Raw genomic sequence first — 15,597 nt, 5'->3', positions numbered from 1 at the left:
TTGTGCTTTCATCGCATGTCTTCTGCCGCGCAACATGCTGTGACAGCCGTCTACGACGAAGTGGCCACCATCGCCCGGCCCCCCGTGGACGTGGTGCCGCGGAAGCCGAAGTCCAGCAAGACCGGCTACATCCTGTCCGCCTTCCGCGTCTTCCCCGGAGAAGACCGCGAGAAGCTCGACCGGTCGTGGCTGCTGTGGACCGGGGCGCGCCAGATCTACCGGCGGCTGCCTCCGCACCTCGGCCTGCGCCGCATCACCTTCCACAAGAAGATCTGTCCGCAGGACCATGGCATCACGTACGTGCTGCTCTGCGAGTGCCCCACGCTGATGGACTACGTTCCCGAAGCATGCGTGCTGGTCGACCAGCTACGGGCACGCTGCTGCGGCTACACGGCTCTCTACAGAGTGGTGGATTCCTTCTGAAAAACAGCGGCACTGACTGCAGTGGCAGCGTTGCCCAAGTCATGTTGTGTGCTCTTTGTGGCCGCTAAGCTTGTGCTCTGTCAGCTTGACACTAGGTGTTGCGTTCTTACAGTGTCGGTATGAATCCTTCTTAGTCACTGGCGCCACGATGGGTGCTCCTAGCCCTGGGTGTCGGCGCAGAGTTGCCAGAGTCGACGTTTAGATGACTGCTGACCATGTTTGCCCAGAGCTCAGGAATTCAGATCTAGTTAGGCAACTCCAACTAGTTCCTTGAACTGTAGCCGTTGCAGGTGCCTTGCAAAAGCTTTAAAAATTAAGGGTCCCACTAAAAAATATTGCTGCAGATTTGGGCCGCACAAGTGTTGGAATCTCCTTGCATGTTGGGTATTCCAATGTTTGGAGGATGCTGACACGAATTGTGATCAAGATATTAGTTGCGTTTGCAATTGGTTTTGACTTCTTTCTTTTTCTTTGCTTTTATAGTGACCGCCTGCTTTATCGGAACGCCGTAAAAGCAGCGCTCAGATATGTTTGGAGAGGACCACCTTAATTGCCTTACACCAGATTGTACCCAACAGGTGGTTACCGCACACTCCTTCGCATTCGCACTCGGCAGAGAATGAGCTTATAAACGTGACGCCGTGCTGGTGCTCAAAGGAGCCTTCGTTGTCGCAACAGCTACGCGCTGCAGTGACTGAGGAATGTGCAATGCGCTGGCAGCGACTGGTTGGTAGAGCTTATTAGCTCTTTGACGCCACTTGGAAGCGCACGACGGGTAGTAGTAAAATTTATTTTGCACGAAGCCACATGGGACGCATATTTCCCGCTCGAGAGTAGCAACGACTTGCTCGCAGGAACTGCCGCGAAAATGTTCATTTGTCAAATTTTGTGGCTTGAGCAACGCTTTAAGTGTGTCACCATATAGTCGATGCCTCCTCTTTGAAGCAACTGACGCATCTCGGTTCAGGGGATCAGTGCCAACGCTGCGGCTCTCTGCATGCCAACGTTGATAGCGCTCTCGGCAAACTAAAGTGTTTTTTCTTGAACCATGGCTGCTGCCACATCGTGGGTGCCTTCCGCATTTTGCCTCAGTGTCATGAGGCTCAAAGGTAACTGAATGTGTGTTGTCATTACCTACAGCGGAATAATCTCTCTTGGGTTCTACAGTTCGTGATGCGGTATGTTGATCAGCAACACTTGCTGGATCGAGAGTGACGTGTTGTCAACGGCAACGACTGTCGGCTCTGACTACTGGAGACTTTTTGGAAGTGAACGGACAGGAAAGTGAGGCCAGAGCACCTCGAGTAATGTACAGATAACCTCGTTGCGTTGCTTAATGTAATAGGTACTGTGCCCTACGCGAGCTATTTCAAGGAGACAGTCCTTGTTGAACGAAGATTTTTTTTTTAACTTTTGTAGGGCGACATGGTGTAAGAAGATTGTTTGTGCATGAGTTTGGTTTAGAGAACCTCAAGGGTAATTCTGAACCACACTTAGAGAAAACTCATTTATCCCTGACGAAATTTCCTGGTGTTGTGTAATAAATTATGGCAACACAGTGTACCGATCATACAGAGCACCTAATAACTATTTGTCTGAAAACTTCACAAACTAATAGTTCCACGGGAGTCTCACTTTTCCTGCGTGACAGGAAGCACTGAACGTTAGGAGAGGATGTATGGAAAGCTTTGTTGTGCTTCTGCTCATTCTGTCACTATTATAGAGGGGATATCCGTGTCATTCTTGTTATTTTCTCGTGAAAAACAGATTCACTCTGGTTATCCGAGAGTTGCGATGCTTTACGCCCCTGACTGGTGAGGTGACGCCCATTTTTTGAGTATGGTCTGTATAGCTCATCTGTGCAAGCACATTACCGGCACCGTAGAGCACTGTGAAGAAACTGTAATTAGCATTCGCTGCAGCAGCTTCCCTCCATGCTTTGTAATATCCGCTGTTTGATACCAGGTAGGCTAAAAAGGCCAGAGGTGTTCAAAACTTTGATCGGCCTGGCACTACTTATGTCTATCAGTGGCATTTTCCGCGCATTCTCTTATTCATTTTGTCACGTATTATTTTACCGTCTATCGAGTCAACAAAACACATACGGAAAGAAATTGAACTAAAACGTTTTTGTAACAGTGTTCCTGACGAGTAACCTTCAAGTGGGGATCTACAGAAAATATTTTCTTTTGATCGACAGACGCTTCGACGAGTGCTTCGAAACGAGTGAACACTCCGACGCCCGTCAGAATGCCACCGCGAGCGGTCGGTGCGGCATGAAAGGTCCATCTCCTCGAAGTAGTTGATTTCCACAAATTGTAGAAATGTACAGCAGTGTGTCCGACAACACTGAGCTGTTTCATACTATTATTCACTGTGCAAACATTTATACTGCACGAGTCTCCGTAAAAATATTTGGTTCGTATTCGATTCCATTGCTTCACCCTTTAATCCGTGTTAGATTCGCTATTAGCCTACACTTTTCGTATTCGATTCGATAACCAAGACACACTATTTGTATTCGATTTGGTTATGAAAAAGCAGTATGCACACATCCTAGTTTTGATTCGTGTTCAATATTTGATAATACGACCGCTCCTACGATCAGAAATGGATTATATCCTTGAAGTTAGAAATTTTCAGTCTCCACTGAAGGGTATCAAGTCTTCACTTAAAGAATAAAATTTCCTAAAAGATATCTTACCATAACAGTGGGACCTCGATTTGCCTGCGTGCTATCGACAGGACCTCGGGATTCTAACTGCAACAACTTGGAATTTTCATTTTACGTTCATCACTTGGCCAGTTCTGCAGCCTAGACACTCTGCACCGTGCATGCACTTCCCCTTAAGCTTCCTATCATTCATCTGCGCATGGCGTTTCTTGAAGCATCATCTAACTCAATAGGCGGCACCGTAAAGTACACGCTTTCAATAAACAGAAGCCTGTAGACCCTACAAAGTGTGTCTCTGGCATCTGCCCCCCACAAAATCGTGGAGCATAGCACGAGAGATCACCCCTGTAGCTTCCGTGTAGCGTAGATTCATTTGGTTTATCGCTAGCTTTTGCTATTCTGTACAGTTTTCTTTTCAAAGCCCAGTGCAATGCTGTGCCAAGTATCAAATTAGATGCAGTCGAATTCTATTAGTGGAATCAGCTTCAGAAGTGAAATTTGCTTCCTCTTCGTGATTTCAAAACAGTCATTTCTTAAGCCTAACGCGGCATACTTGCTCGCAGTGATAAAAAAAGGTGATTATAAAACATGAACGCCGCAGGAAAATATGTCTTTTTAAGATGCATTTTGGAAACGCGCAAGTTATACGAGAGCAGTATGTTATCTAGCTTACTGATCTGTATTCAAAGGGGTAGCATAAAAAAAGTAATTCGAGTACACCTTAAACCAAATCGATCGCTCTGTTCGCATCGCGAAGCCACATGTTTACGAAACTGGCGCAGCTCTGCCCGTAGTAAAAAAAAAAACACATATATATGTCGTTATTTTATGCACCTTTCTTTGTTTTAAGCGCTAATTCTATACGTCAACAGAGTATGCACAAGTAACGGTTCATTTTTCTAGTAGTGTTGATGTGGTGTGCACAGTTTATTTTTATGTCATTGTACCAGCCTGTATATTGTACTGTGCCATATGAGGAATCACACATCTTCTCTTCTGCGCGAACTACCGAGCCCGCTTAAGTTATTGCATGCTTCCCCCGTTGTTCCGCAAACTTCCCTTGACATTGCACCAATCTGTGTACGAGCGCAGGTCTCCTATCTTGCTCTTTCAGTCTGACGCGAAAGTAGGCTTCCGGATTTCTTCAACGTAGTTCTCTTCGCAGTCGTACACGTTATGCTTTCGCATCGCTAAAGATCAGGAGGACCACTAGCAACGAGTTGACTGAGTATTTGAATCTTACAAAGATAACTATGCGCACAAATGCATTTATAAATCCCCACGATGTCTGAGACTATGCAACAGGTAGCTAGCCTTTTAGCCAAGTGGCACGAGCGTTTAGAAGCTATGGAACCAAGAGAACATCGAAGACTGTTCACACATGATATGGTAGAAAACACGGATATGAACTTTTGCTGTGCAACTCATTCCTGAGGTTAATTTTGTACAAGACTCCAGGAAGAGCGCGAATATGCATAAATAAGTCGTTTTACCACATCCAAAAAACATCTCTTACTACAAGTCGACCTCATTGCAGATCTCTGACGAGGTTCTTCGAATTTTCCGCTAAATTATTATTAGATTTTATTGATAGAGCATGAATCACCAAATGCACAACCTTATCTCCAGGTGTTCAAAAGTATCGTGAGCTCGAGGATATCATGCACCTTCATTTAGGTACGTCGATTTGTCCATATGTTTTCCGTATTTACGAGTTACGACCATATAGTCGACTTGGACTAACGACATAACGACGCTGTTCCCGTAGAAAGAAGAAACGCTATCGGCGGTGCTGCTGCAGCACCTACGTAAACGCACCTATTTGTCTAAGTTCTCTCGAGCGAACATAGCTTCTTAGACAGGAGCGGTCGGGAGTAAATGCGGTGCGTACAACGCGACCTTCAGCTAAATTAGATTACAGTCCCTGACGACGACCGAATCGAAAAGGGGGCTGCTTTTTTTCTGCACGTATTGCAGTTCTCGTGTATCGATACGCCGCGCCCCTCTTATCGAAAACACAGAAAACATGGAGCTGCTTTGTAGTTTATTTGAAGATCCCATTGTGTGCACAACTTTTCTCCCGACAGTACTGTGCTTGAAAAGGACAGATAGCAGGATACCCTGCTGTCAAAAGCGCTTAATTTCAGTTTTTTTTTTCACCCCGATTTGAGCGGCTTAGAAAAACACCAATACAAATAAATCTTTCCAAACATTCAATTAGGAACCTGGCGCTGTTCTTTCTTCAGGGAATTCGCCTTGTGTGCGGCCGTATACGCTGTGCGCGAAAATTCGCCTCCCACCAAGAAAAACATGCTGAAAACGAATGCACGTGGACAATGCCGGCAGGATGCTACTTCCAGGCAGTGCAAACTGCACATGCGAAGTGTTGAGTGCATAAAGTTGTGTTTTAGCCTTGTTGGCATAGCACGCTGAATTTTGAGAGCGAGGTAAAAACAAAGGACGATAGAACTGAACAGCACAAGCGCTTGTCCTGTCGCTTCTATAATCTTTTGCCTTTACCTGCACTTTCGAAATTTGGTATGTAAGGTGTATGCTTGCATCTGCGAGCATCCGTCGATGGACCTGTTGCCGGCATGAACTGCGCATGCCCAGATGAAGCTGCTGCTTTATTTGAACCAGTGTAACTCTGAAATGGGCAGAGTAGAGAGAGATCCGCATCGGCAGAGTGTCGTGTGAAGAAGGTAAATTCAAAAGGGCCTTTTACAGGGCGTCTTGACACCTTTCATCGGTTCCATATCCCGCAGTGACCATGCCAGCGACATTAAACGGCGTGGTGCGGTGTGTGGTGCTAAAAAGGAGGGAAAGTCGACGTCGCCTTCCTTGTTTCGGCATGCTCGTCCCCACCATGATGACGTCATGGAAAACTTGGAGAATGGTGGTAGGGAGACAGGCATTGAGCACCCGTTCTCGTGGGCAGCTTCGCCCTCGCTGAAGATAATGGTTTTATCGGCATTGGGCAGCACGGTTTTTCCTTGTGAGGCTGATTTTGAGGGCAAACGGACAGGAGGAAAAAGTGAAAAGCTGAATGCTTTATATATAGTTTCGCCGGCCTTGTTTCACGTTCACGAAAACACCTTCCGGGACCAAATTACTGCTAAGGTGCCTCAAGGGGCTTTTTTTGGTCGGCACAGTGTTGTGTCAAGGCCCTTTAAACCTGGCTCCGACACCAACTTGAACGAACGCTGTGCTTTTCAAGTGGGCGTTGCAAGCAGCTAGATGCGGCAAAACGAAAGGTAAGTATGTGTGGCTGCTATCTAATGCTGTTAGGTGTTTCCAAAATATTGAGCGACCAGTTCCTGGCTACAATAAAGGTATTCTCGATTATGAAGTGCCGATGTTAACTCCAATGGCAAATTAAAGTTTCTTTTCCTTTTATTAAGAATAGGACACAGTCTACGCATTCACGTGAAGTCTCATGTGCTCGAAATCTGCGGCATTCAATGCGTTGTTTGCATCTCATCGCAAATATTTACGCTTAATTTATTCTCGCAAGCTCGCATCTTGGAGGGCCGAAGAACAACTGCTCCTGAGCCTCTTGCATGTTTTGGAGCGAGAGCAACACCTTACACTTTATGAAACATTAAACAGTACGCGTGTAGTGAGTTCTGAGCAGGCGCTGCTTGTCTGTAACTATGTTTTGTTGGTTCAAGGTGCACTGCTAAAAAGAGCGGTCGAGATGTTTGTTCATGAGAATGGAATGTTCAGCAGCGCATTTCATATCTTTTTAAGTGAAGTGAGCAGAGTTCGAAACATAAATGTTATACACTGATTTTGACAACCCGCTGATCGCCACTCATTTTCTCAAACAGGCAACGTGTTCTGTGTCCCTCAGGGAAGCCTCAGTAGTGCAGCGGAGGGTTGCAAAACGTATTCTTAACGTGAAACTGAAAGTATATAAAAGTAACATGGGCATTTCTTGCTGTGTAAGAAGCGGGTAGTATTGTGAATGGCTGCCTTCTCGCTGTATACCTGCGGTAAGTGCTATTCGTTTTGAAAGACAGCCCTTGGTTGAAACAGATACTGACGCATTTTGGTGATTCCTAAGCGATGTTCATGCCGCCACTTAGTGAAATCTCTTACTTCCATCGAAGGTCAGTAGCATCAAAGCTACGATAACGATGACTTTACTTGTCGGCAATGGAGCGTGGAATAACCTTCACACCGTATATTTCCGGCATCAAAACCTCATTGTAATATTGTAACACTGGCGGAATATCCGAGATTTGCATTGAGTATAATGGTTTGAGCATTAAAGAAAGAAAACATTTATGAAACTCTATACGGACTCTATATAGCTGAAAACTTTGAATGTTCGGATGTAGTGCTGCTTTGATTTAATTATTTATTCGTGTTGCCTTAACGAAGCCAAGAAGTGTTGGAGCCTCGGGATAAGCTTCGAGGCCAGCAAGTGTTATACACTTATGTCAGCGCATCGAGATATGAGCTGAATATCGTCAACTCGAATGACTTGTTTACAAGGCCTGCTTGAAAAACAAACACAGCAACCAACTCAGGTTGATGACTCCTGTAAAAATAAAACGAGAAAAATGTCTCTGAGAAAAATGTCGCTTTTATAAAAACTGCTCTTGACGTTGTTGGATGGTGTATAATAGCTCTGGTCGTGATGATTTGTTTTGTTTCTATTGCCTCGAGAATGTTTTGGTGTAGATTTGAGCGAATAAAGCATTCGTGGTACATGTTCGCATTTTAGAAGTTCTGTTGTTTCTTTCATGCGACAAGCATGCGTGTAAATGTGAGATTTTAGGTGCTAGTGTTATGAAACACGTATATCCCGTGTCAAGCCTCTGACATGAGTTTCAGTGGCCGGAGTATTTCAAGTATTTGTTGACGGCGTGAGGTTGTTCAACACAAACCTCGCTGCACGGGGGCTTCCGCATTTTGCTGCTACAAATATGCTGCAGCCTCTGCGCAAAACAGAATGGCTCTGTGCTCAAGCCAAAACAGCATAGTCACCGTGCGACAGACGATGACGTTTGTGAAATATTTCCTAAATAAAATCTTCCAAATTTTTCGCTCTTCGCCGGCACCTGATAGTTACAGCGACGCTTGCAGAAAAGCTCGATATTATAGCCATGAGTTTCTTTTTTGCATGTTGCTTCACATAGTAAACAACTATAGAGACGCTGATGTAACCTTAAGAATGGAATGCGAAAGCATTAGATTTACATTTGTCGTAGCCTCTGTTGCAACATCTGTGTGCGTTTACATAAATTTCTATAAAACATTGGGTTCATCAATAGCCATATTCGGGCTGCCATTTGCAGTAGCATGTATACGCTGTACTGTGCTGCTATCGTGCCGAAATTTACACATATCACATTTTTTTTAGTTTACATATCGATTTTCTAAGTTTCTGGCTAGAACCTAGGTTTCTCACAACCCGGTACGCAAGTTGTGATGACGTCACAAGGTAGAGTGCCCTCTTAACTGACCAGAAAATTTCGTCTAGAACATCAGCAGGGTTTCGGTGTTACAATAACTATAATTGTATCGCATTACAACGCGGCTTCATCACCTCGTTTTGTATGGCGCACGACACACGTTCGGAGCGCTCTAGAGCAATCGGTAGAGCCGCTGAGGCAGCGCTCGTGGAGCCATCAAGCCGCCAAGGTGGTTCATCAGGCAACAAGGCACTCCCCTCAGTGCTAGCCGATCCTGGTGAGAATCCGGGTCCAGGTCACAGTCCAGGTCCAGGCAGCAGCTCAACGCGGGTCCTGCTGACCCCCAGGGCAACAAGCAACAGCCAGCCAAGAACTAGTAGCAGCGCAGCAAAGTTCTGGGTAGTAGTAACTGCCTCGCCTTCTCCGGGCAAACACAACTACTAGAAAAGACGACATGACAGAGTTTCTATGCCTCGAAAACATGCAGCCTCAAAACGCTCTGATAGCTGGGAACACTGGCGCTGCAATCCAGCAAATGGAAGTAGTGCAAAGCACCAAGGACAAACACCCGGCTGCGCCAGCAGCACACCTGAATTGAAACAGGGAGTCAAGGAAGCCACCAAAATGATTCAGATTATGCAGCAAACTACACTGCTAGCAATGCAGCTACTGCAACAGGAGATGGTGGATCTATAACAACAGAAGGAAGAACTAGCACACACACACACATAATGCATCCACGAGACAACTCAAGGGCACCTGCACCCGCTCACAACGCGCTCACAAACCACTCACAAGCGCGAGTGATAGTGAGAACGCATCCGTGCACGGATCTCATACTTTTAACGGCCCGAAATAATCATACGAGCTCAGAAAATTTACAAATCAGGCAGTGGAATTGCCGAGGCTTCACAGAAAAACAGCCCAACTTGTAACAGTACATAAAGAAACCGCTCCCCCAACCCGACCTATTAGCTCTGCAGGCAACGAATTGCGAGCCTGGCATTAGGAGATATGCCACCTATGTCAGCCTTACCGAGGTTAGCAGGGTAGCTGTTCCGGTGTCCAAAGCCATCACAGCAATACAGAATCAGCTGGTGGATAAAAAAATCGTAAATGCGTTCGTGGATATCATCTCGCAAAAGAGGACGGGGAGAGAGCACTTTCATTCTCAGCATCTGCAGTCCGCCATCGCCGAGAAGGGTTGACTTCGACACCCTATTGAGTTGAGCGATGAGGAGAGCCAGAAAAAGCCTTCTAACCATGGGGGAACTTCAATGCTTGGCATAAAAGCTGAGGGTATAAAGGAGACACAATGCAAGAGAAATCCCTAGACCGAGCTACAACTGCCGCAGGTTTAGAACTTATTAAGGACTTTAGCCGACTCCCATCAGCAACGCAGTCAGCGAGGATTCCTGTCCAGACCTAACATCGCCAAGAATACAAGGGTCACGAATAAAACAACACTTGCAAAGAGAGAGAGGGAGGGGGGGGTTATTGACTTGAAAGGCAGAGAGGTTGGCCTGAAAGATATCTTGCCTGCTACATTGCACTGGGGAACGGGAAGACTGGACAGCGACTATTGAATCATCTCTGTAACGCTGGCTACGGCGGCAATGAGAAGATAGGCAAGGCCAGGCTAAGGGACTGGAAAGCATTCAGGAAACCGCGCCCCCAGAATTCGATGAACACTATCGAGGAACGTAGTCGCATGTTACGGAAAGCGAGAGACTCCAACTCCGAAGTCTTGGAAAGGAAAGGAGACATTTACAGAAATAAAGAGCCGTCTATTGGACCTCTGGTAGGCCCGTAGGAGCCTAATCAAGAGATGGGAAACGCAGAAGTACAAAAGGCGACTTTGGATACATGCAGCCCAGCTCTCAGCTCTGGATATACAATACGCAATAACGCTGGTCATGGATAACTGGGACCAGCTGTGCAACTCATTGCGGGGAACAGTGGGCATGGCCAACGCCAAGGGCCTGCTTAGGCAGATGGTTGATCCTACTAAGTACAAGTCTGAAAACAGAGACACCTTGCATCGCATCACCCACGCATCCCAGGGTGACGATGCAGCCCTTCTGCGCAAGTTTACACTGGTACATCGGAGCGACCAGCTAGCCTGGTAGTAGAGCATAATAGCAAGGCCCGAAAAACTTTGAGCTAGATAGAGCAATCACTCGAGAAGAGGTCTACGCCGTAGTGAGCACGGCAACAAAAACATGGCACAAGGAGGGGAGCGCAGTGGTAATGAGTCATCCGAAGCCTGGGACGTAAGCAGATCACCACCTTAACCAAGTATGTAAACGAACATTGGGAAGCAGGGACGCTAACCCGGAAGTGGAGGCATGCGGTCATTATAATGACCCCTACGCCGGCGAAAAACCGCAAACCGGTCACCCTGGCATAATGTGTACGGAAGTTCTACGAAGGGGTCGTGCTAATCACACTCCAGAATTACCTGGCGGAAAATGACCTTCTGTCCAAAACCATGCTCGGATTCCGACCACACCTGTAGACGCAAGACATCCTCCTAGTACTTAAAAAAGAAGCTTTAACACAACCAAGCTTGCGGAGAATATCTTCTTTGTCATATACCTTAAAGGATCTTTTGGCAACGTGAACTATGACCCAGTCTTGACGGGGCTAAGTCGACTAGCCAGCGGCAAGAAGATACACGATTACGTTAGAGCCTTCCGAACGGATCGGTCAGCAACCAACGAAGTAGGAAAACTGAGGTCGGAGAAGCTGGCAATTCCTAATAAATGCACCCCGCAAGGCTCAGTGATCGCCTCTTGCCCCTTCAACAAAGCTGGGTCAGGCCAGCCTGAAAGACTCGACTGCATCAAAGGCAACAGCAATGCCATGCATGTAGACGGTATCCCGATGTGGTCAAACGAGGGATCCCTTGGGGAAAAAAATTGCTGGTGGCTTAGCTCTGGTTAACCCTGGTCGAAAGCGAAAAGCCGCATGTCTCTGGCTACGTTTGTGGTCAGCGACTGGCGGTGTCCATAGATAGCCATACTGACACACACACAGTAGCAGGCATTTTTTTTATTTGTTAAATATCTTGCTTTCTTCGCAACCACATTAAAGGCGCTCACACAGGACAGTATAAAATATAGCTTCGGTGATAATTAAAACTGTATTATTGCCCGTTGTATGCGGAGATCCGGTTCCACATTTGGTTCCAAACGACGCGGAAACCCTGCAGATAATTTTAGAAAGTCAAATTGAAAAATTGGTTTTTTTTAGGAGAGGAAATGGCGCAATGTGAGACAGGCGTCATTTCCTTTTCTTAAAAACAACTTTCATTCTCCTTCGCTTACGGTGCGATTTGGGTGTCCATCGAGTAATGTGAGACGGGCGTAACTTCCTTTCCTTAAAACCAACTTTAATTTCAGTTTCCTTCCCTTACGGTGCGGTTCTTGTGCCCATCGAGATATGTGACCCAGGCATCACTGCCATTTCCTCAAACCAACTTTATTTCATTCTCCTTCCCTTAGAGTCGAGATTCGGGTGTCCACCGAGATATGGGAGACAGGAGTAATTTCCTTTCCTTAAAACCAATTTTCATTTCATTTTGCTTCGCTTACGGGCGCGGTTCGGGTGTCGGTCTCCGTGGCAGGCGTCCCATCGATCACACCTAGCGTTCCCCTGAACACATCAAAGTGCATCGGCGTTTATTAATAATAATAATAATAATAATTGGTTTTTTGGGGGGGAAAGGAAATGGCGCAGTATCTGTCTCATATATTTTTGGACACCTGAACCGCGCCGTAAGGGAAGGGATAAAGGAGGGAGTGAAAGAAAGGAAGAATAGGTGCCGTAGTGGAGGGCTCCGGTATAATTTCGACCACCTGGGGATCTTTAACGTGCACTGGCATCGCACAGCACACGGGCGCCTTAGCGTTTTTTGGAGAATCCACTTTCATGACCTGCGTATGCGATGCCCCCCGCCGCGGTGGCTCAGTGGTTAGGGCGCTCGACTACTGATCCGGAGTTCCCGGGTTCGAACCCGACCGCGGGGGCTGCGTTTTTATGGAGAAAAAACGCTAAGGCGCCCGTGTGCTGTGCGATGTCAGTGCACGTTAAAGATCTCCAGGTGGTCGAAATTATTCCGGAGCCCTCCACTACGGCACCTCTCTCTTCCTTTCTTCTTTCACTCCCTCCTTTACCCTTCCTTTACGGCGCGGTTCAGGTGTCCAACGATATATGAGACAGATACTGCGCCATTTCCTTTCCCCCAAAAACCAATTATTATTATTATTATTATGCGATGCCGGCAGACGCTTTCCCGCTTGACCGGAGATCAAGGTTAAATCAAAGGTCAAAGTCTAGATAGTCGGTGTAACAACCGCTGGAGTCGCAGCTGTAGCTGACGTCATGTGTCGAACCTTACTACCGTCAGTTATGCTCTTATTTTGACATCTACGTATACATTCAAGGTGACACTTGCGGCAGCCATGACCTCTAGCTACATTCAAGGTCAAACTTGCGGCCCGCTTGCGGCTCTAAAAGCTGGCGTAGTGAAGTTTTTTGCTTCAAAGAACGACCAACTACAAGAAGCCGTGATCTCCCTTAGCCAATACGCCACGGAATGCGGTCTCTCCTGCTCACCAGAAAAGTCAGAAGTTATAGGCATCCCCTCATGTAGATACGACAAGAATGTCCGGCACAACATTCATCTTGAGGGCAGGAGATTCCTGAAGTAGGAACACAGCGGATCCTGGGCATCTAGCCACAATCCAACCACAGAGTAGAACACAAGGTCAGATTCCTCTCCTACTCAACATATAGCCCAAGTGAGTCGGATAATCATCCGAGTAGCCAACTGAATACGAGGTTTCAATGAGGAGGACATGGTCAGACTGATACGAGCTCTGGTTGTAGGTAGAGCCACACACAGCCTACTACACAAATCCTTACATTCTGAAATGTTGAGACGTCGAGCAGGTGGAGGCTATGCTGCAGAAGGCATATAAGACGGCGCTGGATTTACCTCTGAGAATGTCTACGCTTAAATTGTGGGTCCTCGGAGTTTCCAACACTTACCTAGAGCATCAAAGAGCACTCCTTATTGGTCAGAAAGAACCACATTTACATATGACCACGGGGAGGGCCTTACTCAGACGACTAGGCTACCCTGGCAGATTCAAGAGCAGATGCAAGAGACGGAAGACGTACCGGATGACATAAGATTGACCTGCGCCCACAACTGCACCGAGGCAGGAGGGGGGCAAGGGCCCGGGCAATAGAACAGCGGACCGCTGGCAGAAAAAAAATCCGTCTTTGTAGACGCAGCCAGCTACCCAAGACACAGAGCCATGGTGGCAGCGGCAATCGACTGAGCTCACCAGGAGCTAGCTATGCACCATCGTAAGAGATTGGACTTCTACTAAAGCGAACGAGACTGCGACTGCTCTCGCAGTCGCCCAAGGCAACAGCACAGGCGAATCCCTGGTAATTATCTCGGATTCACAGGATACCTGTCGGTATTTCCTGCGAGGCAGAATTGGCAAGTATGCTGCCCGCGCTCTAAGGCAAGGTGGCTCAAGCGTAGAAAAACATTCTGTCATGTGGGCCCCGAGACACACCGGCCTGGCCAGGGACCATGCGGCGGGTGCCATGGCACGAGGACATACTAACCAAGCGACGGCTGATGCGTTAGAACACGAGCCCGTTACCCAGACGTACGGCGACATAATAAAGAACCTTAGGGGACTAAGGAGTATCTATTGCCGCCCCATAGTCAACTCCCCAATGAGCGGACTCCAAGTTGGTAATGGCTACAAACAAAGACATATCCATGCTTATTTTTTCTAAACAAGATTTTTTTCTAAACAGGATTATTTATTCTAAACAACCCACTGCATGAAGGCCAGCATGCCCATGTTGCGGATAGACAGCCACGCTATACCACACCACATGGGCATGCCAACACAACCTTGCAGTCCCCGTCATACACAGCGCCACGCCGGAAAAGGGGGAGGCACCGCTGTCCATCCGGGAACCAGGAGATCAGCTCTCAGCTGTCAAACGGGCCCAAGCTGCCGCAGCCGCCGCCGAAGTCTTGGTCTAGGCAACCCACCCACGAAGACTCCCAAGACTCTGTGAGCGATTTATAAACGTTTTGTCTCTCGCTCTATTTCTCTTTCTCACTTCGCCAACCGCTTAACACGTTTGTTGCTGCTGCTACTGGAGAACGAGTTCCATTTTCGGGCGAAATTTTACTCAATAAATACTTCCAAGCTTCCCCCCATAAGTCCATGTAAATCCGAGCGCTGTCAGTTCGTGCCGGCACTCCCATGCAAGCCGCGTGATATTTGCTGAACCTGCAGAAGAAGTTTTGCAGCGAAGCCACTGAGGTCACCAAGACCGAAGTCAAAATGCGAAGCGGAATTTATATATTAGCGACCGATATACCAAGCAGCAGATACATCGAGGCCACACACTCGAAATGTGGTTCACCATGGCTTCTCATTTCTTCTCACGGAGCCACCAGTATAAACTTGCACGAGGACCCCTTAACGCTGTTGAGATATTCAGTAAGCAAAGGTTTGGTTTATGGTGTATGGAGATTTAACGTCCCAAATCGACTAAGGTTATGAGATACGCCGTAGAGAAGAGCTTCGGAAATTTCGATCACCTGGGGTTCGTTAACGTGCGCTGACATCGCACAGTACACGGGCCTCTAGAATTTCAATGGAGGCGAAATTCTAGAGGCAAGTTTCTTGGCCCGGAGCCATGACGTCTGCATACAGCCAGAGGTTTTCTAATAGGTATATTTAGTTTCCCCTCGCCTAGTTTCAAAGCCCTAAAAAAAAAACCTTGGTAGCTGTGGTTCATAACCTTACTTAAAAATTGCCGCTGCGTACTGGTAATCCGCGAATGCGGCGAAAATTGTTCAAAGAATAAGTTATAGTCGAAAGCCCTACATAATATTTCGCAGACAACATTATAAGCCTCCTTACTTAGTTCTCCTTCCAGAGATGTCATTATCTAGTATTTGACCTGAATCCTTCAATTTTTCTTCTGAAACACCCACGATAATTCTGATGCAGTGATGGCTCACCG

The 15,597-nt window shown here is 47.0% G+C and overlaps 1 protein-coding gene across 1 annotated transcript in view; it reads left to right on the top strand.

Moving 5' to 3' along the window:
- The window catches only part of LOC144105326 (uncharacterized), a 263,954-nt gene extending 256,131 nt beyond the window's left edge, over positions 1 to 7,823 (top strand). The window contains exon 9 of the mRNA XM_077638461.1: positions 47 to 7,823. Coding sequence (XP_077494587.1) covers positions 47 to 423 — 377 coding nt within the window. The 3' untranslated portion in view covers positions 424 to 7,823. The remainder of the gene's footprint in view (positions 1 to 46) is intronic.
- The last annotated feature ends 7,774 nt before the right edge of the window (positions 7,824 to 15,597 follow it).

The sequence above is a fragment of the Amblyomma americanum genome, chromosome 9 (assembly GCF_052857255.1).
Source record: "Amblyomma americanum isolate KBUSLIRL-KWMA chromosome 9, ASM5285725v1, whole genome shotgun sequence".
NCBI classification, from domain to species: Eukaryota; Metazoa; Arthropoda; class Arachnida; order Ixodida; family Ixodidae; genus Amblyomma; species Amblyomma americanum.
The sequence above is the reverse complement of the archived record's forward strand: the minus strand, read 5'-3'. Positions and strand labels throughout refer to the sequence as shown.